At 55.5% G+C, this 27785-nt stretch overlaps 3 protein-coding genes across 3 annotated transcripts; 2 read left to right on the top strand and 1 right to left on the bottom strand.

Moving 5' to 3' along the window:
- The first annotated feature begins 50 nt into the window (after nt 1-50).
- Nucleotides 51-5086, top strand: EXOC8 (exocyst complex component 8). The gene has a single exon (XM_084868703.1). The coding sequence runs from the start codon at nt 168-170 to the stop codon at nt 2370-2372; it is 2205 nt and encodes a 734-aa protein (XP_084724829.1). The 5' UTR covers nt 51-167; the 3' UTR covers nt 2373-5086.
- Nucleotides 5087-6653: 1567 nt separating this feature from the next.
- GNPAT (glyceronephosphate O-acyltransferase) lies at nt 6654-22025 on the bottom strand. The gene is made up of 16 exons (XM_084868715.1): nt 21891-22025; nt 17356-17538; nt 15206-15382; nt 14569-14698; nt 13985-14112; nt 13636-13711; nt 13004-13155; nt 12755-12885; nt 11909-12132; nt 11542-11784; nt 10796-10875; nt 9824-9964; nt 9262-9361; nt 9095-9188; nt 8166-8227; nt 6654-6942 (listed from the first exon to the last, which is right to left on the bottom strand). Exons 1-16 carry the CDS (start codon nt 21966-21968, stop codon nt 6899-6901), a joined length of 2043 nt encoding a protein of 680 aa, XP_084724841.1. The 5' UTR covers nt 21969-22025; the 3' UTR covers nt 6654-6898.
- On the top strand, nt 21967-27555 carry FSAF1 (40S small subunit processome assembly factor 1; the record flags this gene model as incomplete). Its single annotated transcript, XM_084868752.1, has 7 exons — nt 21967-22390; nt 23286-23632; nt 24515-24571; nt 24939-25034; nt 25152-25238; nt 25738-25790; nt 26693-27555. 7 exons carry the CDS (start codon nt 21967-21969, stop codon nt 26829-26831), a joined length of 1203 nt encoding a protein of 400 aa, XP_084724878.1. The 3' UTR covers nt 26832-27555.
- Nucleotides 27556-27785: the final 230 nt, after the last annotated feature.

Below are 27785 nucleotides of genomic sequence, written 5' to 3'. Positions count from 1 at the left end.
GGCGCAATACCTGACGCTCGATCGGAGGCGCAGGCGCACTCGCCTGTCTTCCTCAGCCCCCGGAGCTCCCGCAGGGCTTGGGTGGGCCCCTACCTATCGCGGAGGAGGCACCGGCGGCGGCGGCGGCGGCGAGAGTGACAGCGCCCGCGCCCGAGGCCCGGACGGAAATGGCGATGATGTCGGACAGCGGGGCGAGCCGCCTGCGGCGGCAGCTGGAATCGGGCAGCTTCGAGGCGCGGCTGTACGTGAAGCAGCTGTCGCAGCAGTCGGACGGGGACCGGGACCTGCAGGAGCACCGGCAGCGCATCCAGGCGCTGGCCGAGGAGACGGCGCAGAACCTGAAGCGCAACGTCTACCAGAACTACCGGCAGTTCATCGAGACGGCGCGCGAGATCTCCTACCTGGAGAGCGAGATGTACCAGCTGAGCCACCTGCTCACCGAGCAGAAGAGCAGCCTGGAGACCATCCCGCTGACGCTGCTGCCGGCCGGGGCCGCCGCCGCCGCCGCGGGAGGGGAGGAGGGAGGCGGCGCGGCGGGCGGCCGGGACCACCACCACCACCACCACCCCCTGCGGGGCCCGGCCGGCCTGTTCCCGGCCCCCGGGGGCGGCCCCCGCGACGGCGCGGGCCCCGGCGAGGACGGGAAGCAGCGCACGCTCACCACGCTGCTGGAGAAGGTGGAGGGCTGCCGGCACCTGCTGGAGAAGCCCGGCCAGTACCTGGTGTACAACGGGGACCTGGTGGAGTACGAGGCGGACCACATGGCGCAGCTGCAGCGCGTGCACGGCTTCCTGATGAACGACTGCCTGCTGGTGGCCACCTGGCTGCCGCAGCGGCGCGGCATGTACCGCTACAACGCCCTCTACCCCCTGGACGGCCTGGCCGTGGTCAACGTCAAGGACAACCCGCCCATGAAGGACATGTTCAAGCTGCTCATGTTCCCGGAGAGCCGCATTTTCCAGGCGGAGAACGCCAAGATCAAGCGCGAGTGGCTGGAGGTGCTGGAGGAGACCAAGCGGGCCCTGGGCGAGAAGAAGCGGCGGGAGCAGGAGGAGGCCGCCGCCGCCGCCCCGCGGGGGATGCCCCCGGCGGCCTCCAAGGCCAGCAACCCGTTCGAGGAGGAGGAGGAGGAAGAGGAGGAGGAGGACGAGCCGGCCGCCCCCGAGGCGGAGGAGGAGAAGGTGGACCTGTCCATGGAGTGGATCCAGGAGCTGCCGGAGGACCTGGACGTGTGCATCGCGCAGAGGGACTTCGAGGGCGCCGTGGACCTGCTGGACAAGCTGAACCGTTACCTGGAGGACAAGCCCAGCCCGCCGCCCGTGAAGGAGCTGCGGGCCAAGGTGGAGGAGCGGGTGCGGCAGCTGACGGACGTGCTGGTGTTCGAGCTGTCCCCCGGCCGGTCCCTGCGGGGCGGCCCCCGGGCCACCCGGCGGGCCGTGTCCCAGCTCATCCGGCTGGGCCAGGGCACGCGGGCCTGCGAGCTGTTCCTGCGCAACCGGGCGGCCGCCGTGCACACGGCCATCCGGCAGCTGCGCATCGAGGGCGCCACGCTGCTGTACATCCACAAGCTCTGCCACGTCTTCTTCACCAGCCTCCTGGAGACCGCCCGGGAGTTCGAGACCGACTTCGCCGGCACGGACAGCGGCTGCTACTCGGCCTTCGTGGTCTGGGCCAGGTCGGCCATGGGCATGTTCGTGGACGCCTTCAGCAAGCAGGTGTTCGACAGCAAAGAAAGCCTGTCCACCGCCGCCGAGTGCGTGAAGGTGGCCAAGGAGCACTGCCGGCAGCTGGGCGACATCGGGCTGGACCTCACCTTCGTCGTCCACGCCCTGCTGGTCAAGGACATCCAGGGCGCCCTGCACAGCTACAAGGAGATCATCATCGAGGCCACCAAGCACCGCAACTCGGAGGAGATGTGGAGGCGGATGAACCTGATGACGCCCGAGGCCCTGGGCAAGCTCAAGGAGGAGATGCGGGCCTGCGGGGTGGGCAGCTTCGAGCAGTACACGGGCGACGACTGCTGGGTGAACCTGAGCTACACGGTGGTGGCCTTCACCAAGCAGACCATGGGCTTCCTGGAGGAGGCGCTGCGGCTGTACTTCCCCGAGCTGCACATGGTGCTGCTGGAGAGCCTGGTGGAGATCATCCTGGTGGCCGTGCAGCACGTGGACTACAGCCTCCGCTGCGAGCAGGACCCGGAGAAGAAGGCCTTCATCCGCCAGAACGCCTCCTTCCTCTACGAGACCGTCCTGCCCGTGGTGGAGAGGCGGTTCGAGGAGGGCGTGGGCAAGCCCGCCAAGCAGCTGCAGGACCTGCGCAGCGCCTCCCGGCTCCTGCGCGTCAACCCCGAGAGCACCACGTCCGTGGTCTGACGCCCGTGCGTGTGTACGCGTGTGTACACGTGTGTACGCGTGTGTACACGTGTGTACGCGTGTGTGCGGCTCCCGTATTATTTATATTCATGTCAGACTGCGTTAGCTTTGTCTCCGTAGTCTCCCTCAGCTTAGCGATAAAAGGAGGCCCTCTCAGATAGGAGAAAAGGATGTTCCCTGAGGCCCACATAACAAAAACATGGCAATTAATAAAGTATAGAATATGCTTTCCTTTTAAATCAATGCTAACTCTCGAATGGGTATATGGTCACAGTTGTCATTTCAGTTTATCCTCTGAGTCCAGACATACTTTCTCACAGTATCTATTATGCAGCCACAGGGAAATGATGTCTATAAGTGTTTTATGCAGAGTTTTCCAGTTCACCAAAACGTTAGGTTTCTAAAGGGGTAAGTGCCATAGATACTTGCCCCCATTAAAATGTGATGGAACAGTTTGGGGGAAAGAAAGGAGTTGAGGAAATTGGTTTTAAGGGTAAATCTTGTTCAAAAGAATTCTTACGTGAGACTAGCTAGTTTGTGCAAATATTCTGATCCTTATACAAGAGGAAGCCTTCATAAACCAGCTCAGCAGCTATTTCCAATGTGACTCTAATGGCTATTTTCAGCCGCTAATTGGTGGTTTTATAATGGGTTCGGAGCATTTACTTGAAAATCTTAGGGACTATGATAAATTGCCCCCCCCCCCCCCAGCATATTTGTGAACTGTGGGAATGCTCAGCTGGAGTAGTTGTCTTTATCGTTAGGAAAATAAGAATCAGGACACACTGAGGAACTGGCAGTACCAGTGAGTTTTAGCTGGCCCTCACCCTCCTATAGTGGCTCAGCCTTCACGCACATGGGAGAAAGGTTTTCATTGAAATACTTGTTTAGATTTCAGGGTTTGGTGGATGGGAAATTAGAAAAATCATATGCAAACCCCATGGTGTTCTCAAGTATTACTGGTTTTCTTTATTGTTAAAAGTCTTCCATGTCTCTTTTCCCGATTGATAACAGGTTTTTTTTAAAAAAACAAACAAACATGTTTTTGTTGATTTTAGAGAGAAAGGGAGAGGGATAGATTAAAAACATCATGAGAGAGAGAGATCGATTATCTGCCTCCTGCACACCCCCTACTAGGGATCGAGCCTGCAACCCGGGCCTGTGCCCTGACTGGGAATCTAACCAGTGACCTCCTGGTTCACAAGTCAGCATCCAACCACTAACCACACCAGGTGAGCTCAAGGCTAACTGCTTTGAGTAGAGAATAGTTTTTGCTTTTTTTGTAACAAAGTGGAGAACAGAAAGATGAGACGAGGGTGACTCCTACAATGCTGCAGGCTGCGTTTTTGTGGCAGTTTCATCTTTTGTTTTACTTGCTTTATTTTGTAAAGTGAACAGAATGCTTACCTCAGATTCTTTCTGGAAAACAGGAATAACTGAAGGAATTTGAATTTCCCAAGGTTCCTAACCTGTTGCTTCTATTGTATGTTGATTGTATACAATACCTCACACTTTGGAGACTTGGTGCCAGCTGAGATCCATTTCCCCCTGGCTTGTAGTGATTTTTCTCCGTAAGTGCCATTCCTAACGCCAGTTCCTTCAAAAGGTCATTTCTCTTATCTAAATAAAAATAGTGGTATGAAGACTGGAAATTACATAAAACCACAAATAAGGTCCCGAATGCTGGCTCAGCATTGTAACGTTTCTTGAGTTAATCTGACTCATGCCAGAGGATCCTTTATTTTTAGCTAGGCCTATTGAAAAGGTTGAAAATAATCAAAGTTACAGATTTTCCTTGACTAACTCTTTTTTTTTTTACATATCTAGGGTTTCCTAGATAATAACCACACTGGATAATTCAGCTAAACAAAAAGTTATAATTTGTCTTTCAAGATCACTGGAAACTTGGATTTGATTTTTTTTTAAATTGTAATAATTTTGTGCCACTTACAGTTTCTAAAATATTGTTTGCGACACATCCTGTGTGCCTGTTTGAGGCTGGGTATGTAAAAAACAATCCTTCTGAAATCAAAATTTCTTTTTTAAGGCGTGAAGCTGTCAAAACTTAAGTGTGTACACTCCGATGTGCAGATGGTTGCTGCTTCTTAGGACTGCCTGCTCTTTAGAACCGGAAGTGGGAATTTTCTTCTGTTCAAACCTATGTGCTCAATCAAAGCTGTAGCTGAAGGAAGTGTGCTGGCCGTCAGCTCCTGTGGGGGGCTGGTGAGGACCACCAATCTTCAGATTGTGCCAGGAGAGCGGTTATGGCCGCTCTTCCAGGTGGGGGCAAAGCTCCTCTAATTCTTTTCTCATTGGACTCCAAGTCAAGTTCAAAACTTGAACGCTTAGTAGCACGTGCTGCCACATACCACTCACGGCTGATTGCCCCGTTTGCTGTCACCTGTGCTTTGAGTCGCAGACTTGATCGAACTCATTACTGGTGAGAAAAGACATCCTGTGGAATGAAGTCTCTTTAATGAGAGTCTCTTGTCACACAAGTGCTGGAAACTCGCTCGTTTTTGTTTAAAATACTACCTAGAGTTCACTGACCCGCGTTTGTATTTTGCAACTTGCTTACCTGGGACTGGGAATTGGGGCTTGACATGCAGTATGACGTCAGACTATGTACGTTTCGCCTGTTGGTATGCTGTGATAGGAGGCAATCTGAAATGTTTATCAAAATAAAGCTGACAACTTTTCTTACACTGGATAAACTCGGTTGATATGACCGTGTTCTGCTGTGTCTCTTGTTTAATCACGATTTATGTTCTTGTTATTGAAATATGGTTTTAAAAAACATAGGTTTAAAAAAGAACATTTTAAAAATGTTTTATTGATTCAGAGAGAGGAAGGGGGAGGGAGAGAAACATCAATGAGAGAGGTTCAAGCCCACCCTGACTCGGACCTCCTGGTTCACAGGACTGTGGTCAATCCACTGAACTGCAGATTTTTATTTTTATTTATTTTTTTTATTTATCTATTTATTTTTTTAAATATTTTATTGATATTTTACAGAGAGGAAGGGAGAGAGATAGAGAGCCAGAAACGTCGATGAGAGAGAAACATCGACCAGCTGCCTCCTGCACACCCCCTACCGGGGATGTGCCCGCAACCAAGGTACATGCCCTTGACCAGAATCGAACCCGGGACCCTTCAGTCCGCAGACCGACGCTCTACCACTGAGCCAAACCGGTTTCGGCTATTTTTTTTAAGGAAATAAAAATTGGTTCTGGCCAGTTTGGCTCAGTGGATACAGCATCAGCCTGTGGACTGAAGGGTCCTGGGTTCAATTCTGATCAGGGTCATATGCCCGGACTGCAGACTTGATCCCCAGTGGGGGTGCGTGCAGGAAGCAGCCAACCAATGATTCTCTCTCATCATTGATGTTTCCACCTCTCCCTCTCCTTTCCTCTCTGAAATTGAAAAAAAAAAAAAAATGGACTTTATAGTCTTGTTAGCCTGGGATCCTTTCACAAAAAGCATTTGTGAAATGAGAACAGAAACCAATTGACTTGATCATGTCACCGAACCCGGGCAGCCCACCTGGCTTGTCCCTGGAGGGCCATCCCAGCTGAGGAGTGTGCACGTTCTCGTGTCTGTGGACTTTCTCCGGGGACCCCGATGCCTCCCGCGCCCCCGAGATGTGCACGGAGGTGAACCGCCTGCCGCACTGTCCCGACCTGGTGTGCGTGCTCCTGTGATGGGCGGGCATTGCCCCTAAACTGAAATCAGTGGGTTAAGAAATAACCATCTTTTTATTCAACTAAAGTATTTATTTCAATGATTAACACCAGAAGTGTTTTGGGTTTTTTAAAAATATATATATGTATTTTATTGATCTCAGAGCAGAGAAGATGGGAGAGGGAGAGAGAAATATCGATGAGAATCACCGATTGGCTGCCTCCTGCATGCCCCCTCCTGGGGATCAAGCCCTCAATCCAGGCATGCTCAACCACTGAGCCGCACTGGGTTTTTAGTGGGGAGTTCGGTGGTGGTTATCTGACCAGAAATGTGCCACCGGAACCTAACCCTTGTTTACATCAACTAGCCTGTGGTGACGCTGGTTTCGTTGAATGTTTCACGTGAAGCCGCCGTTTCCGGGAACCTCCCGACGCCGTCCGGTGGGGACTCACCGTGTCTCCGGGGGCCGGGTCCTTGTTTGAGGCGAGAGATGCCGATGGCACGCGTCCCGGCAGCAGCCGTCGGTGCGATGTCGCGCTAGGTCAGACGTCAGTGTAGGAGTTAGCACGGGTGCAGGTTAGTGAGTGACAGGAGCTGGACTTCGTTTTCCAACACGTTTCCAAAAGGTTATTTTATTTTAAAACACACAGAGTTATACAAATGCCCTCGAAGTCCTGTGGTGGGCGGAGACATCCCCGAGGCTGTAGGCGGTGCCCTTCCTCTCCGAGGAGCCTCGGTCTGGGTCCCGGGAGGAGGAGAAAGGCTCTCGCTTCCCGCCATCGGCTCCAAGAGTCTTTGGGTGACAGTAATTGTACGACCACAGTCCCACAGCTGCTTGGCAGTCATTAAAGTTTAGCAGTTGCTGGTTTTCCTACTGGCACCTTACCATCTGAGGAAGAAAGAGACAGCTCATGATGTGACGCTTGAGTTTACGCTCATGCGATGTTTCAGCCACAGGCAGAGAGAAACAGCTGCCACTGTGCAGTTTACAGGCGGGGGTGGGGCCCCGGCCCGATGGGATTAGTGCCCTTCTGAGAAGAGGCACCGGAGAGCTTGCCCTTCCATGCACAGAAGAGGCCTCCTGAGCACACAGGACGTGCAGAAGCAGCGCCATCACAGAGGGGGTGGGCACGGCCAGCGCCCTGGGCCAGGGCAGAGGCAGGAGGTGAACCCAGTCACGCGCCCTGAACTTCCAGTCCACTGCGGTCTCACCCATAGGACATGGCTTCCGTCACTAAGAAACCAGTCCCATCACCTCGCAACCTGAGGTTTGTGTGTTATTTGCCCCTCGTACCAAATTCCAAACGGAGTTCCAAGGCCCCACATCGCGAGATTTCTCCTCTGCCCTCTCCTGCCTCCTCTCCTTTCACCACATGCCATCCTGCCTTCCCCTCATCCCAACAGACGCCACCGAAAGCTCCTCCATGCAGGTTCGACAAAGGCACTCCATGGGCTCAGGTACAAAGCCACAACCGGAAGCACCCTACTCCACAATCAGAGCTTTAGACAACGTAGTCAGTTTTTTCAGTTGCTGACATCACCCTCCGGAAATCACCCGTCGCTCCTGTGAGCAGTGTCTGCTCCTCCCCTGGCCTTTCTCTCTGCTTAGGCCCCTCTGGACTCTTCCCGGAGCCCCCACACGCCCGCCTTCCTGGCGGGATACTTCTGTGAGCCGATAGGCCCTGCAGGAGGGCAATGGCCTCCAGCTCTGACTCAGAGAGTAAGTGATGTGGTCCCGGCCCGGCCCCTCCCCTCGGGAAGGAAGGGGCAGGTGCCCAGGGAGAGGACTCCCAGGACCAGAGAGGTGCGTGCTGGGCGCCCAGTGCTGGTGCCAAGGGTCTAGAACCCGACCGAGCGGGCCCGTGCGGGGGGGGGGGGGGGGGGGGGGTGACCCTTCTGCATCTGAGCTGCCTCGTTCCCGCTTGTGGCGTTTTCGCCGGCCATTTTCCTTGCCCTTTCTCCTTCGTCTGCGTGAGAAAGTTCTAGATGGCGTAACAGTTCTCTGTTTGTATTAGACCTGGACTGTGCATTTTGGTAAGTGCTGGTGCCGTACACACTCCCGTGTTTCACTCTCTGTGGACAAACATCACGTGGAAACCAAACGGTACTCACCAAGCATCTCGTCTAGCTTCACTGCGGCGGGCTCGTTCACAATATACACATAGTTGTTCTCTCTAGGGGAAAAGGCAACATAAACTGGGGGGATGACAACCGTCCCTGGTCACACAGTAGGCCTAGCTTCACTGTTCACATAGTAGGACTATCTTTTTTTTTTAATATATTTTTTATTGTGGCTGGTGTTACGGCTGTCTCCCATTTTCTCCCTTTCCCCCTCCTCCCAGCCCCTCCCAGCCCCCAGGTCTCACCACCCCATGCCCGTGTCCATGGCTGTGCACATCTATATATATAAAAGCCAAGCGACTGGAATAACTGGGAAGAGCAGTCGCTTGTTGTGCACTGCGGCAGGCCAGCCAACCAGCCCGATTGGGGGCGGGGCCGGCCGGCCAACCTCCCATAGCCCCTCCCCATGGCCAGCTGAACCCCACCAGTGCACGAATTCATGCACTGGGCTTCTCTAAGTGTGTAAGGTCTTTGCTTTAGCTCTTCTCGCCCAGGAAGGCGGCCTTTACAGCCTCCTGAAGGTCAAGGTTAAGCAGCTGGAAGGCTCCCTGCTCCTTCCTGTCCTCCTCCGTGGCGTCTGCTTCCTCCTCTGGCCACGTGAGAGACACGCCGGGAGAGCTGACCCCTCAGGGTTATCATTCATACGTTCGTTCACTCACATCTACCTTTACACGCTCGCGCGTGCTGATGTACTGTACACGTATGTGCACGTAAACCTTTCCTGTAAGTTATACATGTCAGTGGTGGGCCAGGCCAAACGCTGGCCTGCAGCACCCCCCGCTGGGCTGCATATCCTTCTGCTCTGCCCCAGGCGGGCACAGGTCTCTCCTCCTGGCGTGCTAACGGGGAGGGGGTGTGCTCGGCACATGCGGCTCGATCACACATCCCTGCGTCTGCTCCCACCGAGTCCCCGGACTTACACCTTCCTCTTCTCCACCGCGCCCAGCCGCACCAGGGCCACCAAGGCGTTCTTCTGCAGGTCGGCGGACAGGACATCGTAACACTGCGAGGCGCCTGGAAGGGAGGGGAGGCGTGAGGGGCCGCCCTGCTCCCGGCAGAGGGAGGAGCGGCCGGCGGAGGCACTGACCTTGGTCGAGAAGCTGGCCGGTGAACGCCCGGACCCGGACCAGGTACTCCTTCTCCAGGAAGCCGTCTTTCTCCTCCTCCAGGAAGAATTTGCAAATGATCTGAGTTGAAGAGGACGAGAGGCTCAGGCAGAGGCAAGGGGCGGTCGGCACGCGGCGCGGGGGACGGCCGCACGCCCCTCGGCAGCGCGAGGGGCACCCCGAGGGGCACCCCGGCAGGCCCGCCGCCGGAGAGGCCTGAGCACACACAGGCTTCGTGCTCCCCCCCTTCCGTTCACTCTTTTCTCTTTAGGCTGCAGTTCTCGGGAGCGCCACGGAGCTCTGCCACCGCTCCCGACTAGGAAACGAGGTGCAGCAGTGCGCACACAGCGTGAAACACGCTTTCTCACTTCAGTGGTCGCAGTTGAGTGAATTCCAGGGAGCAGGGTCTCACCGGCAGGTGCAGCCCTCGTCCCAGGACCAGTCTCCCTGCCCACCTGGCACCTGGGCAGCTCCCGCCCCTCGGGCAGAAGGAAGTCCCGGGGGGAAGTCAGTTAGACGCGAGCTTCTGAGCGATGGCTGTACCTGGTAACCCTCCACGAAAGGCTTAAAGAGTCCGGCTAAGAACTGGCACACCGTCTTCCCCTCCTCCGTAACCTGGATGTCCCGCGTTGTCACCTGAATGGCCTCGATTTTACTGAGCAGGTAGCAGCCTTCTTCAAAGTCCTGGAAGGGAGGAAGGCAGAAGGACCCACTGAGCGAGGACGCGGCCGCCGGTGTGAGCAGCCAGTCAGCCGCCAGCCCTTCCCAGAGCGCGGTTGTTAGGCGGTAACCAAGGAAGCGCTGGTTCTGACACTGGGTGACGGCTTTTCCCTCCCTCTGTACAGACACACTCCTTAGAGAGTTCTAGAACACGCAGACTGGCCCCCTCTCCTGAGCAGTGCCCACAAAGCCAACCCTGTCTGCCCCGGGCACTCCCCACCCTGCACTCCAGCTCCAGCCTGGTCCTCACCAGCTGCTGCCCTGCCACTCTCTACTCTTAAAGCAAAAGACAGCTGGACCAGGAACGTGCGTGCCGGCTGGCAAACTTTTAGCAAGACAGAGTTGACTTATTTGCAGTAGCTGCACTAACAGTTCAAAGAATGACCCTCTTCTTACCAAACTTGAGGTCTGATGCATGAATTCATGCATGGGTGGGGTTCGGCCGGCCTGCCCTGATGGGGGCCCCTCAGGCCTGGCCAGTGGGGCGGGGGGAGGGAACCCACAGGCAGTTGGCCAGCTGGGGTGTTAGGGTCCAATTGGGGGTGGGACCAGCCAGAAGGGGGGCAATTGGGGCCTGGAACAGGCACGTCATAGCCACCTGTCATTCGGTCATTCTGGTCATTCCACTGGGCCTTTAAGTTATTGATAAATTTAACCAGGAACCAAACTGGAGTTTGCTGACTCGTGAGCGTCCCTGTTCCCCTTTAAGCAAAGGGAGGGCAGACCCATCTGTGACAGCGCCCACCTCCCCAGGACTCGCCCTGCCCCGCGCCTGCTCCTTGGCTGCAGATGTACCTTCACTTGGTTTCCCGGAAGGAAGATGAACTCATCCGACAAGACGTCGAGCAGGAAGCGGAAGCAGGAGTAGACGTGCTCTGGAAAGGAAGTGGTTGCAGGAAATCACAGCCTGGTTTCTAACCCCGGGAGCGGCAAGAGGTCCATGACACCCCGAAACCAGCACTAGAGGCTGTCACCGTCTCTCAGGGATGAGTCTGAGGCCTCAGTGAGCTGCAGCAGTCCCAGTGGTGCCTGAGAGCCAGCTGCGGCCCAGCCCCTCCAGTGGTCAGCTCCAAATGAGAGCCACGCCCCCAGCCCGGCGCTGGGCGCCTCTTCCTGCCAAGGTCATTGGAGGCGGATAACATCACTCAGGCCACACGCAATCATCGCTGAAGCCGGCCTGTCCTATCTGGTCAGACATGTAATCAACTCGCCTGTGCGGCCGTGGCGGGGCCAGGCCAGACGATCTCACCGGCCTGGCACAGCCACCCCTGCTCCAGGCAGTTCTCCTGACACGTAGTGCTACCTGCCCGCTACCCAGAGACTTCCTGTCCCCGTGCCATGCGTGTGCTCAGGTCCCTCCCAGCCCCCGGCTCCAGGCAGGTGGCATGTATTCAGGGACGAACCCAGCTCCGTGTGCCCGGGCCGCGCCGGGCTGGGCGTGGGCTGCACACGCGGGAGGAGGAGTACGAGGCCCCGTGCTGCTCCCCGCGCAGGCCGAGGGCCGGGCCTCCCCCACGGCTGCAGCCCGCGTCCCCCGTTACCTTTCTTGCCCCCGTCAGCCGCCTGCAGCGCCAGGGCCACCAGGGCGGGCCGGGCGAAGACGTTGAGCAGCTGGTTCCTGTAGGTGGCGCAGGTGAGGAGCGTGATGTACTGGTAGAGGAGGCCGTCCACCGTCTGCGAGTCTCCGGAGTCCACTCTCAGGGCCACGCGGTCCCGGTCGAGGCTGACGACGTTGGAGTGCAGGTGGATGCTGGCCTGGACCACCTCGTCCACGGGTTCACCGTCTGCACACGGGACAGTGCGTTCAGGCCGACGGCACAGGGCGGGCGGGTCCCTGCCGGGAGCCTCAGGCCCGCGGCGCTCCGGGGCGGGGCCCTGGCCCGTGCGTGGGACACACGCCCTGCGTACCGGGCCACCGGAGGAAGCCGCCGAAGGCCTGGGCCAGGCCCCTCAGCCACAGCGTCTTCTCCACCAGGGCGTCGAAGTCCATGGCCGGCCCGAACCGCAGCAGGACCGTGGCGATCAGGACCCACGGGCTCAGCACCAGGTTCTCGATCTGCAGGAGCTGCATCTTGTGGGCCACCTCGGTGACGAAGGCCGACATTTCCTCCGGCTGCTTCTGAGGGATGTACCTACGAGGCAGGGACAGAGCCGGCTGCAGGAGACACGGTGCTTCCCGGGACCCGCCATCACACTGAGCGCACGCTGTGCTGACCACCGTGGCCAGGCGCTCGCTGGCCGGCACCGCTGTCCCTCTCCCCACTTTTAAGTCAATCAGGGGCCTGCTCCCGAGAAAAGCGAACAGTCTCCTGTGTGTTTGACATCTACACCCTACGGCTAACGGTTCCTGCCAAATACAGAATTCTTCTTTAATTGAGGCTTTTCACTGCCCCGATGTGTGACCTCAAGTCACCAAGTTTCAGTCCGAGAAGCAGTCAAGAATCACAATTCAGCCCCGCCGGTGTGGCTCAGCGGTGGAATGTTGACCCAGGAACCAAGAGGTCGCCGGTTCACTTCCCGGAAAGGGCACATGCCCAGGCTGCTGGCTCCATCCCCAGGAGGGGGCGTGCAGGAGGCAGCCGATCCATGATGTCCTTCTCTTAGTGACATTTCTCTCTCTCTATCCCTCTCCCCGCCTCCCTCTCTCTCTCTCAAAAAAATCCATAAACAGGTATTTTTTTTTAAAGTCTATTTTCACACTTCCAGATTTTCATCCCCGTCTCTAACTCGGTTATGAAAACACCGGTCTCGCACCTGGGGACCAGGTTATAGGGGCTTCGGCTCAGCCTCCCAGCAGCCAGAGATCGCAGCGACACGGGGTCCCCGAAGTACACGTGGATGCTGCCGAAGTTTTCCGAGAGAATCCTCCTGGCCTTCAGCAATCCCTACCGGTGTGGCAGCATCGGGGGAAGAAGCCAAAGCAGCAGATTAGAAAACGGGTCGGTCTGTAAAGAGCATGTCCCCTAAATCCCAGTAAACCCAGGCGTGGCACCCTTCGCGTACGGTCGTAGACTCCTTTGGCTTGGGCACCCCTAAAAGCTCATGCACATAGAGCGTTTCTTCCAGTATCTTATCGTAACTGATGCTAATCGGAACAAGGTAGGTGTCAAAGACTTCTCTTTTGAAAAAGGGTTCCATCACAACATTCAGGAGACCTGGAGACAAAGGGAGGAATGGTTTGCACGCATATCCCAGCGTTTGAAAACACGGCACATACACAGGAAGACACTACAAGTGGACGGGACACACTAAGCCCATACATATGAGCAGTTACGCTTCAAGAGTTATACTCATAAAAAATAAAAAAAAGAACATCTTGCAAAAAAAAAGTGTCAGGGCCCGGCCGGCGTGGCTCGGTGGCTGAGCGCTGACCTGGGAACCAGGAGGATTCCGGGTCTGGCCACCGGCCCGGGTTGCGGGCTCGATCCCCAGGGTGGGGCGTGCCGGAGGCAGCCGACCCACGATTCTCTCTCATCACGGATGTTTCTCTCTCCCTCCCTCTCCCTTCCTCTCTGAGATAAACAACGTTTTTTTTTAAGTGTCAAGTTCTCCTTCGCAGCTGCACGGACACCCCCGCCCCCAGCCCAGAGCCCCTGGGTGCGTCCCCCTCCTCCGCCGCCCCCGCCATGACCTACCAAACCGAGGAGGCAGGGTCTTGGCAGAGCGGCTTCTTTTCCCTTCGAGGAAAAATTCAACAGGAGCATAACCATTCTTTAAAGAGAAAACACAAACACACACAACAAAACACAAAACCCATGGCCTACGCTCAGAGGATCGAGGCTTCGCGGCTTCCTCCCCCAGTTCCCGCCCCGGCCTCTGCACACACCACTCGGACCCAGAGCCCCGGGGAGCAGCCAGGCTGCGGGGCCCCCACACCCATCCGGGGGGAACACAGCTCAGCGGCCCTCACTGGGGCATTAAACGAGGGCCTTGAACGTCGGCGAGAAGGAAACGCCGGGAGTGCCGGGGACGGCCTGCGCTTACCCGTAGCATGGTTTTGACGTATTCGGCGAACACGGCCCAGTAGAGTCTGTTGCCGCCGAAGGTGCGTCGGATGAAGAAGGCGCCGGACATGCGCAGCAGCTCCCCGACCATCTTCATCCCCAGGAAGTCTGGAGGGAGAGGGAGCACCGGCGTCAGAGCCCGGGACCGCCACAGACGTGGACGCACGCCCCGTTAGGAGGCTTCCGTGGATGTAAGGCACTCCTGTGACCTTCTGAGATGACAGTCCCCGAGAAGAGACGTCTCATGGGATTATGGGAAGGAGGGGCTGTGTGGGCAGGCGCTCGCTGGGAGGTAACCTTGAACCCTCCATGCAGCTGCTGCTCACAACCAGACCAGCTGGGTCGGGAGAGAGTAGGGAGGGGAGAGACATGGTTTTCCTGCCAAGGGCCAGGTGGATGTTTATAACAACATTCTCGGGCCATACACCATCGTCCTCTACACATCCGCCTGCTGCCCGGCAGGCGGGCTCAGGGGCTGAGCGTCGACCTCTGAACCGGTACACAGAGCTGTGTTTGGGCTCATTCCCGCGCCCGTGGCGGAGGGAGGGAGGGAGGCGCACGCACCCATGCCCGCGGCGATGACCGGCACCGGCAGGTCGTAGCTGTACAGGAGGAAGGACAGCATCAGGAAGTCGATGTAGCTCCGGTGGCTGGGCAGCAGGACCACGGGGTGCTCCTGGATGGCTCGCTGCAGCTACAAAACAAGTAAACGAGACGCCTTTCACCACTGGTACCGATGTGCTATCTGTGTCCTCTCCGATCGGGGAGGAGGTGGCCAGCCAGCACGCCCTGGCCAAGCACGGTGCCGGCCGTTCCTGGGCGGAGACCTGGCAGTGAGTGAGCAAACAGAGCCTTCAGAGGCGGCCGATGGAGGCTTCTCTCTCATCAGTGTTTCTCGCTCCCTCTCACTCTCTCAAATCAGTAAAAACATATTTAAAAAGCAAATTAAAAAATGTAGTCTATGTAAGAAAGTACTTCCTTACAGGAAAACGCAAATTACTAAGGAACGGAAGTGACGGGATTAGAAAACTCACCATCTGGCAATCACCAAACACCACCGTGCCAAGGGGCCGCGCCCTGTGCCAGCGGGTGCCCGCGGCCTCCTGCGGCCGGGCTGCCCGCTGAGTGCAGGTGAGAGCAGGCGGGGCCGCCCACACAGTGAGGGGCGAGGAGAGGCGGCCGTGTAACCAGCGATACTCACTTTCTGAATGCCTTCTTCGTTGACACACACTTTGGAGTAGATTTGTTTAAATATTTTGCTCAGGGCAAAGGCGAAAAACCGGATGGCTCCCAGGCGCAGCTTGTGGCACATTTCGTCCAAGATCTGGCACACTTCCTCGCGCAGGGCCTCCTGGGACTGGCGGGTCTCCTTGGAGATCTGGGAGGGGAGAGAAGCGGGGATGTGTTTCTCAAAGAAGCAGCCATGGCTCTTTCCCTCAGTCCAGGTCCACACGGGCCCACACTGCAGAACTCCTTCATGGAAGTGGGCGTTGTGTGACTTCCGCCGCAAGGGGATGAATGATCCTCCTTAGATCACTTCAAAGACCAGGCCCTCGAAGAGAACCGGCTTTCCGGGTGACACGTGGGGCCAGGAGGGCGTCTCCCGCCCTATCAACTACCCCGGGAGTCGAGGCCCCAAACACAGCACAGGGGGCCTCTCAGGGACCGCTCACCGCCATGACCGGGTCCTGAGCCAGACAGAGACACAAGACTACACTGAACCCCATTCGCACCACATCACACACATGGGGCACTGCCACAGACACCCCAACTCTCAAAGACGGTCAGCGGGCTCCAGGCTGTCACAGGGAAACTCCCTTAGTCCTCTGGAGAGTGATCTTTTTATATATGTATATGTATATGTATATGTGTATATATGTATACATATATATCTTTTACATATGTGTATATGTATGTACACACACACACACACACACACACACCTGTCTCAAACAGAACGCAGCTTCTCTCCACACCTGTTCCCTCGCTCCCCTGGCTCTGTGAAGGCCTCTTCCCTCCCCTCAATCACGTCTACTTTACCTCTAGAATGTCTTTGCTGCTTAAAAGCCTTTACACATTTTTGGTCATGTCAACTTGTCACCTAAATCATAAACTTGAACTTACACGACTCTAGAGATGCTGCGCCTACCGACTGGGACGACATAACTTACGATGCAAGCATGGCTTCTGTTCCCTGGGGCTGTGTGTAAAGAATAAACAGAATCCCTTGCCGCAGCCAACACTGGCACTTGGCCAAGGTCAAGATCGCAAAACAAGGCCGAGAGCGTTGCCACTTAGTAGCGCAAACGTCACTGCAAGAAAGTCGCCGGCACCAAATGAAAGACGGCAGGTGCATGGGCTCAGGGTGCCTGCACTCCAAGCATCATGAGCAGATTTCTTATCTCTATGTTTAGCAAGATGTGTTTCTTAAATATAAACGAATCGCACCAACTCCACATGGAGATCCTTCAATGGCTCTGCACAGCCTCTAATTCCGCTCCCAGGTTCACAGAGGCCCCCGTGCCAGAGGCCCCGCTTACCGCTCCGGTCTCAATCCTTCCCAGGACCCCTCTCTGCTCTGTGGTCTGGTCATAGCAAACTGCCTTCAGCTTCTGGCCGACCTCCTGGTGTAATTGGTCCGGAGTGGGACTGACGCACAGGGACTGGCAGAGCTCCCGAGCGGGGTGTGGAGACCACGGGGGAAGTCACTGCTCTGTTAAAAACACTCCCTCCACCCCGTTCACCTGGAGAACTCCTAATCCTCATTCAGGCCTCGTTTTTAAAATCTCTCTCGAGCTCCCTACACAAAACTAGCTTCCCTCTCACAAGTGGCCCTGCGGTGGCGCCCCATAGCGTGTCTTGTATCAAAGTTGATGATACAACTGTCATCAGGCCCCCATCAGACGTAAGAGGCAGCAGCTCGGCTCGAGTTGCTCACTGCCAGACCCCCGTGTCCAGGACAGAGGCTCACACACGTCTGGCTATGGTACACATTCGATGGGGGTGCCGAATATACCTAAACCTAAAAGGACACCTTAAGCCCAGCCCAGCCAGCGTGGCTCAGTGGTTAGTGTGGCCTATGAACCAGAAGGTCGCAGTTAGATTCCCGGTCAGGGCACATGCCCGGGTGCGGGCTCAATCCCCAGTGGGGAGACAGTCAATCAATGATTCTCTCTCATCATTGATGTTTCTCTCTCTCTCCCTCTCCCTTCCTCTCTGAAATCAATTAAAAATATATATATTTTTAAAAGAGATACATTAAAGAGAGCGAAGTAAATTCACAGAATCAGGAAGAGAAGGGACTTGCTGGCCAGGAGCAGACCTGGCTGAGTGGAAGAGGGGCTCACTCACCTCCTTGATGACGTAGTGCACCTCTTCGGAGTTGAGAACACTACACTTAATGTCGTTGGGCGTGCACGGGGTGAGGCCCTTGTACAGCAGAGGGGTATAGCACTTCATTGCAAACTTCAAGTCGCTGACATGCCTCCTTTCCTCTAACATATCTTCAAACTCGTCCCACTTTTTGGGCTCCTTCTGTGGACAGGAAATGAAAGAAAGTCATACACATACTGTAATACAAGGTAGGACAGATTGGGGACTATACCTAAAAAGCTTTATTTCTGCCCAATTTGTTTTCTGTGACATATGACAAGAGCAGAGTGATCGAACCTTAGATTTTCACATTCCAAGAAAAAATGGACCAATAAATTGATATGGAATTATCATATTTCATTTTATCTTTTAAATTTTTTTTAATTGATTTTAGAGAGAAGAAGGGAGAGGGATAGAGAGAAGCAAAGATGTCAGAGAGAAACATCGATCAGCTGCCTCCTGCATGCTCCCCACTGGGGATCAAGCCCATAACCCAGGCATGTGCCCTGACTGGGAATCGAACTGTGACCTCCTGGTTCCTAGATCGACACTCCACTCACTGAGCCACACTGGCCGGGCTAATTTTTTAACAGGATTTCTTCAATTGTAAATTTATAACTTAATCTTTAATATTTTTTGAATCATCACCTGAGGCTATGTTTGTTGATTTTTATAGAGAGAGGAAGGAGGAGGTGGGGAGGGAGAGAGAGGGGCAAGCATCAATTGGTCGCCTCTCATACATGCCGGATGAAGGATCGAACCCGCGAACCAGGTGTGTACCCTGATGGGAAACAAGCCCGCAGACGACCCGGCCAAGGCTTACTCTTTAATTTTTAATGATGGCTGCGCTTTAACATCGGGCTTGCAAGCTTCATGAAAATTTCACGATCAGCTTTGACAGCAAGTACAAGACTACGAACTCCGGCTGCCAACACTGGAAATGAAATCCTCTGAGGACAAAGGGATAGAGTGGCTAATGAGAGAGCAGGGTGTGTGTGTGTGTGTGTGTGTGTGTGTGAGAGACTGACTGGCTGGCTAAGTCCCCTCTGGGGAGGAGCGCTCTGTGCTGGGACCTCGCTAATAAATAGCAGCGGCTGCCCGCCTGTGGCACACTGTAAGGAGCCAGGATTTTTCATTCATTTCCAGCAGGAAGCCAGCGATTCCCACGGACAGTCTCCATCAGACCAGTGTTTAGGACACAGCCTACCTGTGAGGGCTGCCAAGCTTATATATTGAGACCAGACCTTCCTCTCTGCTCTGCTACCATATTCCTAACTCCCTTTGGATGTCATCCAAGCCCCTTGTGATGTATCTGGTCCATAACACAATAATCCACAAGTTAGAAATCATTAGCTTTGCCCTGACTGGTCCGGCTCGGTAGACAGAGCATCGGCCTGCGGACTGAAGGGTCCCAGGTTCAAATTCAGTCAAGGCCACATGCCTGGGTTGCAGACTCGATCCCCAGTAGGGGGCGTGCAAGAGGCAGCCGATAGATGATTCTCTCTTATCACTGATGTTTCTACCTCTCCCTTTCTCTCTGAAATCAATTAAAAAAAATAAAAAATAAAAAATATATATATATATTAAATATATTTTATTGATTTTGTACAGAGAGGAAGGGAGAGAGATAGAGAGTTAGAAACATCGATGAGAGAGTCATCAATCGGCTGCCTACTGGGGATATGCCCGCAACCAAGGTACATGCCCTTGACCAGAATCGAACCCGGGACCCTTCAGTCCCCAAGCCGACGCTCTATCCATTGAGCCAAACCGGTCTTGGCCATATATATATATATATATATATATATATATATTTTTTTTTTTTAATCATTAGCTTTGCCTCCCCCATCTCAAACTGAGCACAACCTCAGTTGCACCCTGACCAAACCTGCTCTGTCCGCATCTCCTATCTGCGAAAGGCATCTCATCCACCCAGTTGCCCAATCACAGAAACCAGGAGTCAACCCCAGACTGCCTCCTCTTCCTCACCCACCCTTTCAGCTGCCAAACATCCCCCTTCTCCCCACACTCACGGCCCCTGCCCATCAGGCTGCCTTCCCTTATCCATCCTGATGCACGTCCAGCAGCCTGGCATCACAGTCCCTCCCCGGCCGGCCTCTCGTCCTACAGTCTCCACTTAAGTAGGACAGATTATTCATCCAGGTGACCATGGCAGAAACCAAGCAGTTCTCTCAGACCTTCAACGTACAACTGTGAACCCCTGAAGTGGTGCCAGGTAAAGTTCCGACGTTAGCGGTGAGGATGGGGAAACGTGACTCACAAGGTCCCGTTAGGAAATGGAACCCGCTGCCTCCCGGCCTTCATCCTCAGGTCCCCTCTCGTCCAGCCTCCCTGACCACGTGGTCCCCCGATGTGCGTGTTCTTCATGGATGCCCAGAGCAGGCTTACTCTCCCTCATCCCCCTTCCCATCTCAAGAACTCAGCGCAGGTGTCACCTTCTCTAATCTCCAAACAGGCCAGGGGCTCCTCCTCCTCCTCCTCCCTCCCACAATGCACTGCACGTGTTTCCACCACTGCCCTTATCTCACTTCATTGCAAGGAGCTGTTTACTTTTGCGATTTCCTTTGAAGTGCGGAGAGGGGAGGGCTAGCTCTTTAGCTTGGTCCTGAACACTGAGGAGAATGACTACGGGCTCTGCAGGCACTCCTGCTGCGATGTTTTTTGCAATCAGCAACGTCTCAAATACCTCGAATGTCGCTCTCAAATGAGACAGAGCATTGTACAAGCGCAGGGCAGGCCCGAATCAGTAATAGTAAGAACAAGTTCAGGACATCATGAGAGTCCAACTATGAAATCACGAGACATGCGCAGCGTCCGAGGAGCAAAAGCTCACATGCTGTTCGCATGAAACGTTGGCAAAAGTCTTATCGGTAAAGAACCCCTGGTGAACGGGGAACTAAAGGATCAGCTCGCTCCTGTGTTGCAGGAACCAGAGGCCCAGTGCACGAACTCACCCGATCGGGGTGGGGGTGGCGATCAAGGGAGGGGCTGGCAGGGGGCTGGGGCTGCAGGCAGGTGGCCAGTTGGCCCTGCCCCTGGTCGAACACCCAGTTGAACTCCGGGTAGAGGGGACAATTTGCATATTAGGCTTAAGTAGGAGGATTAAGTATTAAATAGGAGGATTAAATTTATTAAATAGGAGGATTGTATTCAAGTCACAAGCCACTTAGGACTGAAAAAGAGACCTGCACATGTCAGAGCCACACCACAACCCTCTTTCTACGTTCGTTACAGACTCGTTACAGGAGCAGCAGTTAGAGGTCAAATATTCCCATGACACACCTGTCGGGTGGGAAGGCCGAGGGGAGGGCAGGAGAGGACGGGCCTGGGAGGAGTGGACAGCCAACAGCAATTAAGAGCTCCTAGCTCTGCCAGGAAATGGGCATTTCCTCTGGTTCCTAATGTCCCAATAGGAAGGCAGCCACATACACTCACACACCCTCTTTTGAGTTTTGGGGTTTTTTTTTTCTGTTTATCTTGCTTTTTTCTGTTTTCCCTTCTCAAACAAATTGTTATATTTAAGTCAGACTGACAGTAACTGCTAGGACAAGCATGGTGGCAAAGCTTTGAAATGCCCTCTTCTATGTCCTCCTAAAGTAGGTAAAAGTTAATCTATTGTTTAAAAAACACACAAAAATCATCAGTTAAGCCAGGATTATGCAACCCTGAGAGCTACAGAGCTCTCGTGACAATGGTGAGTGACCGGTAAGTAAAAGTTTTGTTGACATAAAAGACCTGTTAATGCCCTAACCGGTTTGGCTCAGTGGATAGAGCGTTAGCCTGCGGGCTGAAAGGTCCCAGGTTCGATTCCGGTCAAGGACATGTACTTTGGTCCCGGGCACATCCCCAGGCACATCCCCAGTAGGGACTGTGCAGGAGGCAGCTGATGGATGTTTCCAACTCTCTATCCCTCTCTCTTCCTCTCTGCAAAAGATATATTTTTAAAAATGTAAACTCACACAGACACACACACAAATATGTGTATATTTTTTAAAAAATGACTTGAGTCATAGAAACTCTCTGCCCACTGATGAGCCAAACACTCTTCCACCAGGAACACGGGCCCGGCAGAAGGGCGGGGTGGGTGCCAGGGGCCTGCCAGCTCAGGCGGAGTGGGCCCGCAGGTTCCTCGGGTTCGCCCAAAAGGGCGCTCCGGCTCCCACGCCTCCTGCCCCGGGCCAGGCGGGGGCTTTCGGGAGGCCCCGCGCCCGGTGGAGGGACAGGGAAGGCGCGAGAGGGAAGGAACCGGGCGGGCGGGGAACCGTCGCCGGGAGAAACTTGGGAAAAGCGCGCACGCCGGGACGCAGGGATGCTCCGTTGCCTTGGAAACCAAGTCAACCAACCAGGCCCTCCCCGCGCCGGGGAAGCCGGGGACCCACGCTCTCCGGGGCTCTGGGAGCGCCGGCCCGGAGGGAGCCGAGGCCGGGAGGGGAGGGGAGGGTCCTCGCTCGGGCCCGCCCGGGGCCTCCGTCCCCTGGGCGCCTGGCGCCTACCGAGTACTGGAGCGCGGCGGCGCTGGGACCGGGGGAGCCGACGGCCAGGCGGGAGCTGGAGGAGCTGGAAGGGTCCATGGCGCGGCTGCCGTCCGTCCCGGGCGGGGCCTGGGGCGCGGTGCTAGGCGGTGGCGGTGGCGGGGTGGTGGCTGGGGGCGGTTCTTCCGCGCGGGGCGGCCCGACCTCGCCGAGGGCGGTGGCACCCTCTGCGACCGCTGCTCGGGACCCCGGGCGCCGCCATCTTGGCCAGGACGGAAGCCGCGCAGGGCCCTGCGGCGCGCGCGTGCGCGTGCGCGCGCGGCCGGCGGAACCCGGAAGTGAGGGCGCCGCGCACGCGCACGCGCGCAACCTGCACCCCGGTGGGCGCCGGGCGGCCGCGCGGAGCGGGACCGTCGCGATGGCGCAGGGGCAGGGGCGGGCGCAGGGGCCCTCCTCGCCGCCCTCCTCGCCTCCCCCGCCCCAGCTGCTGGACGCGGTGCTCCAGAACCTCTACGACTTCGGTGAGTGGGAGCCTCGGAGGCCACGTGGGGAGCACTCCCGTGAGCCAGCACCCCTCGGCCGGGCCGGGGTTCAGCACACACCGTCCCCCGCCTGTCATCTTCCTCCGAACCCCCTTGGTCGAGTTACTCTCTGTCCCAAGGAGATCCCGGGAAAGGATCTGGGGTGTTGATCCAAGGCAATAGGGTGGTGAAGACCTGGGGTTAGGGGGGGAGAGGGAGGAGGCTGGGAGGACAGAGGACAAGAGGGATGAAGGGGGAATAAGAGATGTCTGTAATACTATAGCAACATTAAAAAATATATAGAAGCCCAGCTGGCACGGCTCAGTGGTTGAGTGTCGTCGACCTATGACCCAGGAGGTCAGGGCACTGCCTGGGTTGTGGGCTCCAGGGATAGAGAGTTAGAAACATCGATGAGAGAGAAACATCCATCAGCTGCCTCCTGCACACCCCCTACTGGGGATGTGCCCGCAACCAAGGTCCATGCCCTTGACGGGAATCGACACTGGGACCCTTCAGTCCGCAGGCCGACGCTCTGTCCACTGAGCCACACCTGTCAGGGCCCAGTGTGGGACTATTGCCATGATGACCTAGGAACAGCCAAGGTGAAGATAAAATGGCTTATGCTAATAAGAGTCAGAGACACAAATCCAGTTACCCAGGTTAAGCATCGTCCCATGTGGCATTTGGATTCTATAAATTGTGCAAAAGCAACCCTCTTTGAAGAAAAACAAGTCTTTTTTTTTTTTTTTTTTTTGTAGGTAGATCTGGGTGTTTGTGTTTGAGGTGACTGTATACATGCCTTCACGTGATTTGATATGTGAATCGCGTGACTCAAATAACAATGGTGGCTAAAAATAAAAACATTTCTTTTTCCTTCTTGTGGTTGAGCAAACAGGAGAGACAGAAGATGATGCAGAACGGAAAAGGACCAGAAATAAAAAGGAAAACAAGAAGAGAGAGGCGGGGGCCCCAGTGGCATTGGGAGCTGAGCCCGCTCCCCCGCCTGGTTCTCCCGTAAGAGGCCCGAGGAAAAGGGCTGCGACCTTCTTCTCGGAGCTCCGAGCAGAGCTGCAGCGTGCCCCCCCCTCCGCGACCCCCCCGGAGGGCCCCTCGGGGCCGCCAGCCCCTGGGGCTTCAGCCTCGCCCTGTCCCCAGAGCAGGAGGGAGCCCGTGGAAGTGGTGGAATTCCAGAGCAGGAATAAGAAGAGGAAACAGACTCCGGACCAAGATGAGAACACCAAGGTAGTGAGCTGGATAGTTTGTGTGTCTGGGATGGAAACCCTGATATTGTAGAACTGGGCAAACATCTTTCTAGACCAGGGGTCTTCAAACTACGGCCCGCGGACCACATGCGGCCCGCAGAGGAGTCTGATCCGGCCCGCCAGGTTTTTTGGGCAGTGAGCGCAGCCGAGGTGTTACAGTAGGAATTAGTAGTTCATATAGTCCGGCCCTCCAGCTCTCTGAGGGACCGTGATCTGGCCCCCACTTTAAAAAGTTTGAGAACCCCTGTTCTAGACTGTGTCAGGGGCCCCCAGGACCACACCCTAGCCTGGGGGGTTTGCCCAAAGCACTAGCAGGACTCAGCCTGTAGTCACCATCATAGTTATGTTTTTGTTTTTTAAGAGAAAGAGGAAGGGGGAGAGAGAGAGAAATGTGAATGAGATAGAAACATTGATCGGCTGCCCCCTGCACGCCCCACCCTGGGGATCAAGCCCACAACCTGGGCATGTGCCCTGACCGGGGATTGAACCAGCAACCTCTTGGTTCATGGGATGACGCTCAACCCATTGAGCCACACTGGCCGGGCATATCACAGTTATGATTTATTGCAGCAAAAAGATACAGGGTAGAGTTATCAGCTCAGGTTTGATTCCTGTCAAGGGCATGTACCTTGGTTGCAAGCACATCCCCAGTGGGGGGTGTGCAGGAGGCAGCTGATGGATGTTTCTCTCTCATTGATGTTTCTGACTCTCTATCCCTCTCTCTTCCTCTCTGTAAAAAATCAACAAAATATATATTTTTTTAAAAAAATTAGAACGTGTCCACTCCATAGGGGACAGAGGCTAGAACGATGTGGTAACAGTTGATCTTAATAGAATTTTTTTCTTTTCTTTCCCTTTTCAGACCAAAACTAACATCGTTGAGAAAGATGTGCCTCTACAAGAATTCAACTTGGAAAAGGTACGTGTTTTGAAATGGTTCACGTTTCCATCTTTCTGCTGCCAAAAAAGACGGCGGTGCTAACACGTCCCGGGGCCGGGGGGGCGTGGGCGAGCACATGGGGACACCCGGTCTCTTGGAAAGCACCTGTTGGTCTGAAACGTGGTGGCTTTCTGCCCCCATCCCTCCTGCGTGTGGAGAGCATGCTTTGCCTCAGCTGTCCTGAGTAGGGAGGGGGCTCTCACACCGAGGGAGGCGTCACGCAGCTCCCTGAACCATCACAGTGTCTCGCTCATGGTCTCCAAAATGCATCCTCCTGACGGGCGTGGGTGTGTCCTCCGGAGGAGGATTTGGGGAGCACCCAGGTCTGATCCTGCTTTGTCCCCAGGCCCGGCTGGAGGTGCACCGGTTCGGGATCACGGGCTACGGCAAAGGGAAGGAGAGGCTCCTGGAACGGGAGCGCGCCATCATGCTGGGCGCGCAGGTGAGCGGCCGCTCGGCCTCCTGTCCCCCGGGCCGGGCGCGGCCAGCGGGGCAAGGGATGCTGAGAAACAGGGCGCAGAACGCAACGTGATGGTGTGTCCCTCTTCCTTCACTGCAGCCGCCCAAAAAGAGCTACGTGAACTACAAGATTCTGCAGGAGCAGATCAGAGAGAAGAAGGCAGCCAAGGAAGAGGAAAGGAGGATGGTGGGTGTCACGGCCTTGACCTTATTAAACCCGTTTGTCACAGTGGGAGGCTGGGCCCGGCTGCTCGGGAAGGTCCACACTCTTTTTTTTTTTAATAGCTTTTGCATTTACTCTCTTTTTAAAAAATATATTTTTTATTGATTTCAGAGAGTAAGGGGGGGGGGGGGGAGAGAAACATCCATGATGAGAGAGAATTCTGGATCGCTACTGGGGATCGAGCCTGCAACCGGGGCATGTGCCCTTGACCGGAATCGAACCTTCAGTCCACAGGCTGACACTCTCTCCACAGCCCGACCAGCGAGGGCAGGAGAGTGGACGTTTCTACCATCAGTCTCCCCTGGAACGGCCTTCCACAGCCTCAAAAGTGTTTTAGGAAGGGACTTTGTGTTGTTTTAACGTGTCTCCTCGAAAAGCATGAAGATAAACAGCATCTCGGTGGCTTTGGATCACAGGCCTCTTGCTATTTCTGATCATCTATTATCTTACGTTCTGCAACCAGGCCCGGGACACAGAGATTTTCAAGAAGAAGAAGAGGAGAGGGCCGGAGGAGGGGTGAGTGACACCACAGGACGTGAGGGCAGACGGCGTGGGGAAGCTGTGGCTGAGGGCTGAGGATAGTGCCGTCGGGGGTCCCGGGATCTGGCCTGCCCCATGCTTCCCTGGGAGGGGCATCCAGGCCCGTAGGGGGGTCAGGATGTAGTCAACTGCCCACCCCGAGCAGCGACCTCAGGACGGTCGGGGACTATCTCCCGTTTCCAAAGACCCACACTTGCACGTGACCAGGGGAAGCGCTGAGGTTGACATTTCCAGCAAGACCGCTGTCCCCTGTCCCCTCGCATGTGACCACGTCCCATCCCGTGGGGAGGGCCTGGCCTGCAGGCAGAGCGCCAGGATTTGAATAGCAGATATTGATTGTGTTGCTTATGGGTGTTTCTTAGCTTTTGTTCTAGCTCCTTCCCTTCCCGCCCCCCTCACCCCCTTTACTATTTCAAAATGGGCTCCTGGTATCTTGGCCTCTTTCGTGGGCTCCAGTGATCTTGCCCTCGCCTCCAGCTGGCATGTGTCCTGGCCGTGCCAGGCATGTAGGTGGCGTAGGGGATACAGCCATGAGCACCTGGAGTGCATCCCTGCCCTCGAGGCCCTGACTCTGTGGTGAGGCAAACACACCCAGACAGACAGACAGACAGACAGCGCAGGTGCCCGGCTGGCGGCTGCGAGGGGCTGAGAGGCAGAGCTGTGAAAGGAAGTGCCTGCAGGTGGACGGGATGTCCGGCCCAGGAGGTGACAGGGAGGCGGCACCTGGGGAAGGAACCAGGACGACCCTGGGCGGGTGGCGGGTCTGAGGGGCCAGGGATGACATGGAGGGCGGGGCTCAGCGGGAGCACCACGTGGTCTGGCCAGCGGCCTGGCGATCCTCGGGGCTTCACTCTGAACCCTTCTCTCTCCCCATGTAGGAAGTCCAGGAAGAAGAAAGCGGCGCCCAGCATTCTGTCCAATGGGCGGGTTGGCCAGGTGGGAAAATTCAAAAACGGGACGTTGATTCTGAGCCACGTGGACATCAGGAAGATCAACTCCTCCCGAGCGGCCAAGTGAGCCGTGTCCGAGCGAGGGGAGGGGGCGCCCGTGTGCTGAGCCCGGGCCGCGAGGCTCCAGACGGTTCTGCATTTCCTGGTCCATGACGGTTCTCCGAGGAAAACATCCAACAGGACCAGTAAGGCTGCTGGGCTACGGTGTCCGAGGGGCCGCGCGTGGGAATGCGAAGAGAACCTGGGAGAGAGCTTCATGTTCCCAGCCCGTCGCCCGAGTCCCAGTCACCGGTGCTTCGTGCATTTGCTCCGAATCAGATTTTCCAGAACTGACGAAACCGTTTTGGCTCAGTGGTACAGCGTCGGTCTGCGGACTGAAAGGTCCCAGGTTCAATTCCTGTCAAGGGCAAGTACGTTGGTTGCGGGCACATCCCTGGTAGGGGGTGTGCAAGAGGCAGCTGATCGATGTTTCTCTCTCATCAACGTTTCTAGCTTTCTCTCCCTCTCCCTTCCTCTCTGTGAAAAATTAATAAAATATATATATTTAAAAAAATAATAATAATCATTAAAAAAAAGATTTTCCAGAACGGACTGGTTTATAAGGGCTAACAATGAGCTTTAAGTCGCCGTTTGACTTTCTAAAAAACGATTCGATGTCCCTCTATCGTGAAAGAGCTACGAATGTGATCGTCTGTCGAGTTACTTTGTGGGAAAAGCAGCTTCCATGTTCAGTGTCAAGTATATGAAGTCTACTTCATAGGAAGCGACATAAATAAAATTCGCCTTTTGGGTGTGTGTGGCCGTGACTATGAAATAACAGGTGCATTTGACTCGTGTCCTAGAATCCACGTGTAAGGGACTGCCAGTTCCTTAAAGCAAAACCCGGGCAGCTGGACACGTTCCTTAGTGCTCTCGCCCTTGCTGAGAGCGTCTGGAGCTTCTCAGAGTTAGTGCACATTTAAGCAAAGTCCTCAGCCCAGCCAGTGTGGCCCAGTGGTTGAGCGTCAACCTACGAACCAGA

The sequence above is a fragment of the Pipistrellus hanaki genome, assembly GCF_964339955.1.
Source record: "Pipistrellus hanaki genome assembly, chromosome: 20".
Lineage (NCBI taxonomy): Eukaryota > Metazoa > Chordata > Mammalia > Chiroptera > Vespertilionidae > Pipistrellus > Pipistrellus hanaki.
The sequence above is the reverse complement of the archived record's forward strand: the minus strand, read 5'-3'. Positions and strand labels throughout refer to the sequence as shown.

Excerpts from the sequence above, each read along its gene's own strand:
- EXOC8 (XM_084868703.1), top strand. The coding sequence starts at position 168 with ATGGCGATGATGTCGGACAGCGGGGCGAGCCGCCTGCGGCGGCAGCTG.
- GNPAT (XM_084868715.1), bottom strand. The coding sequence starts at position 21,968 with ATGGACCCTTCCAGCTCCTCCAGCTCCCGCCTGGCCGTCGGCTCCCCC. Across the intron at positions 14,699-15,205 it reads ACGAAGAAGGCATTCAGAAA|CTGCAGCGAGCCATCCAGGA; the intron begins GTGAGTATCGCT and ends CTTGTTTTGTAG. Across the intron at positions 6,943-8,165 it reads GAAGCTAGACGAGATGCTTG|ATGGTAAGGTGCCAGTAGGA; the intron begins GTGAGTACCGTT and ends TTTCTTCCTCAG.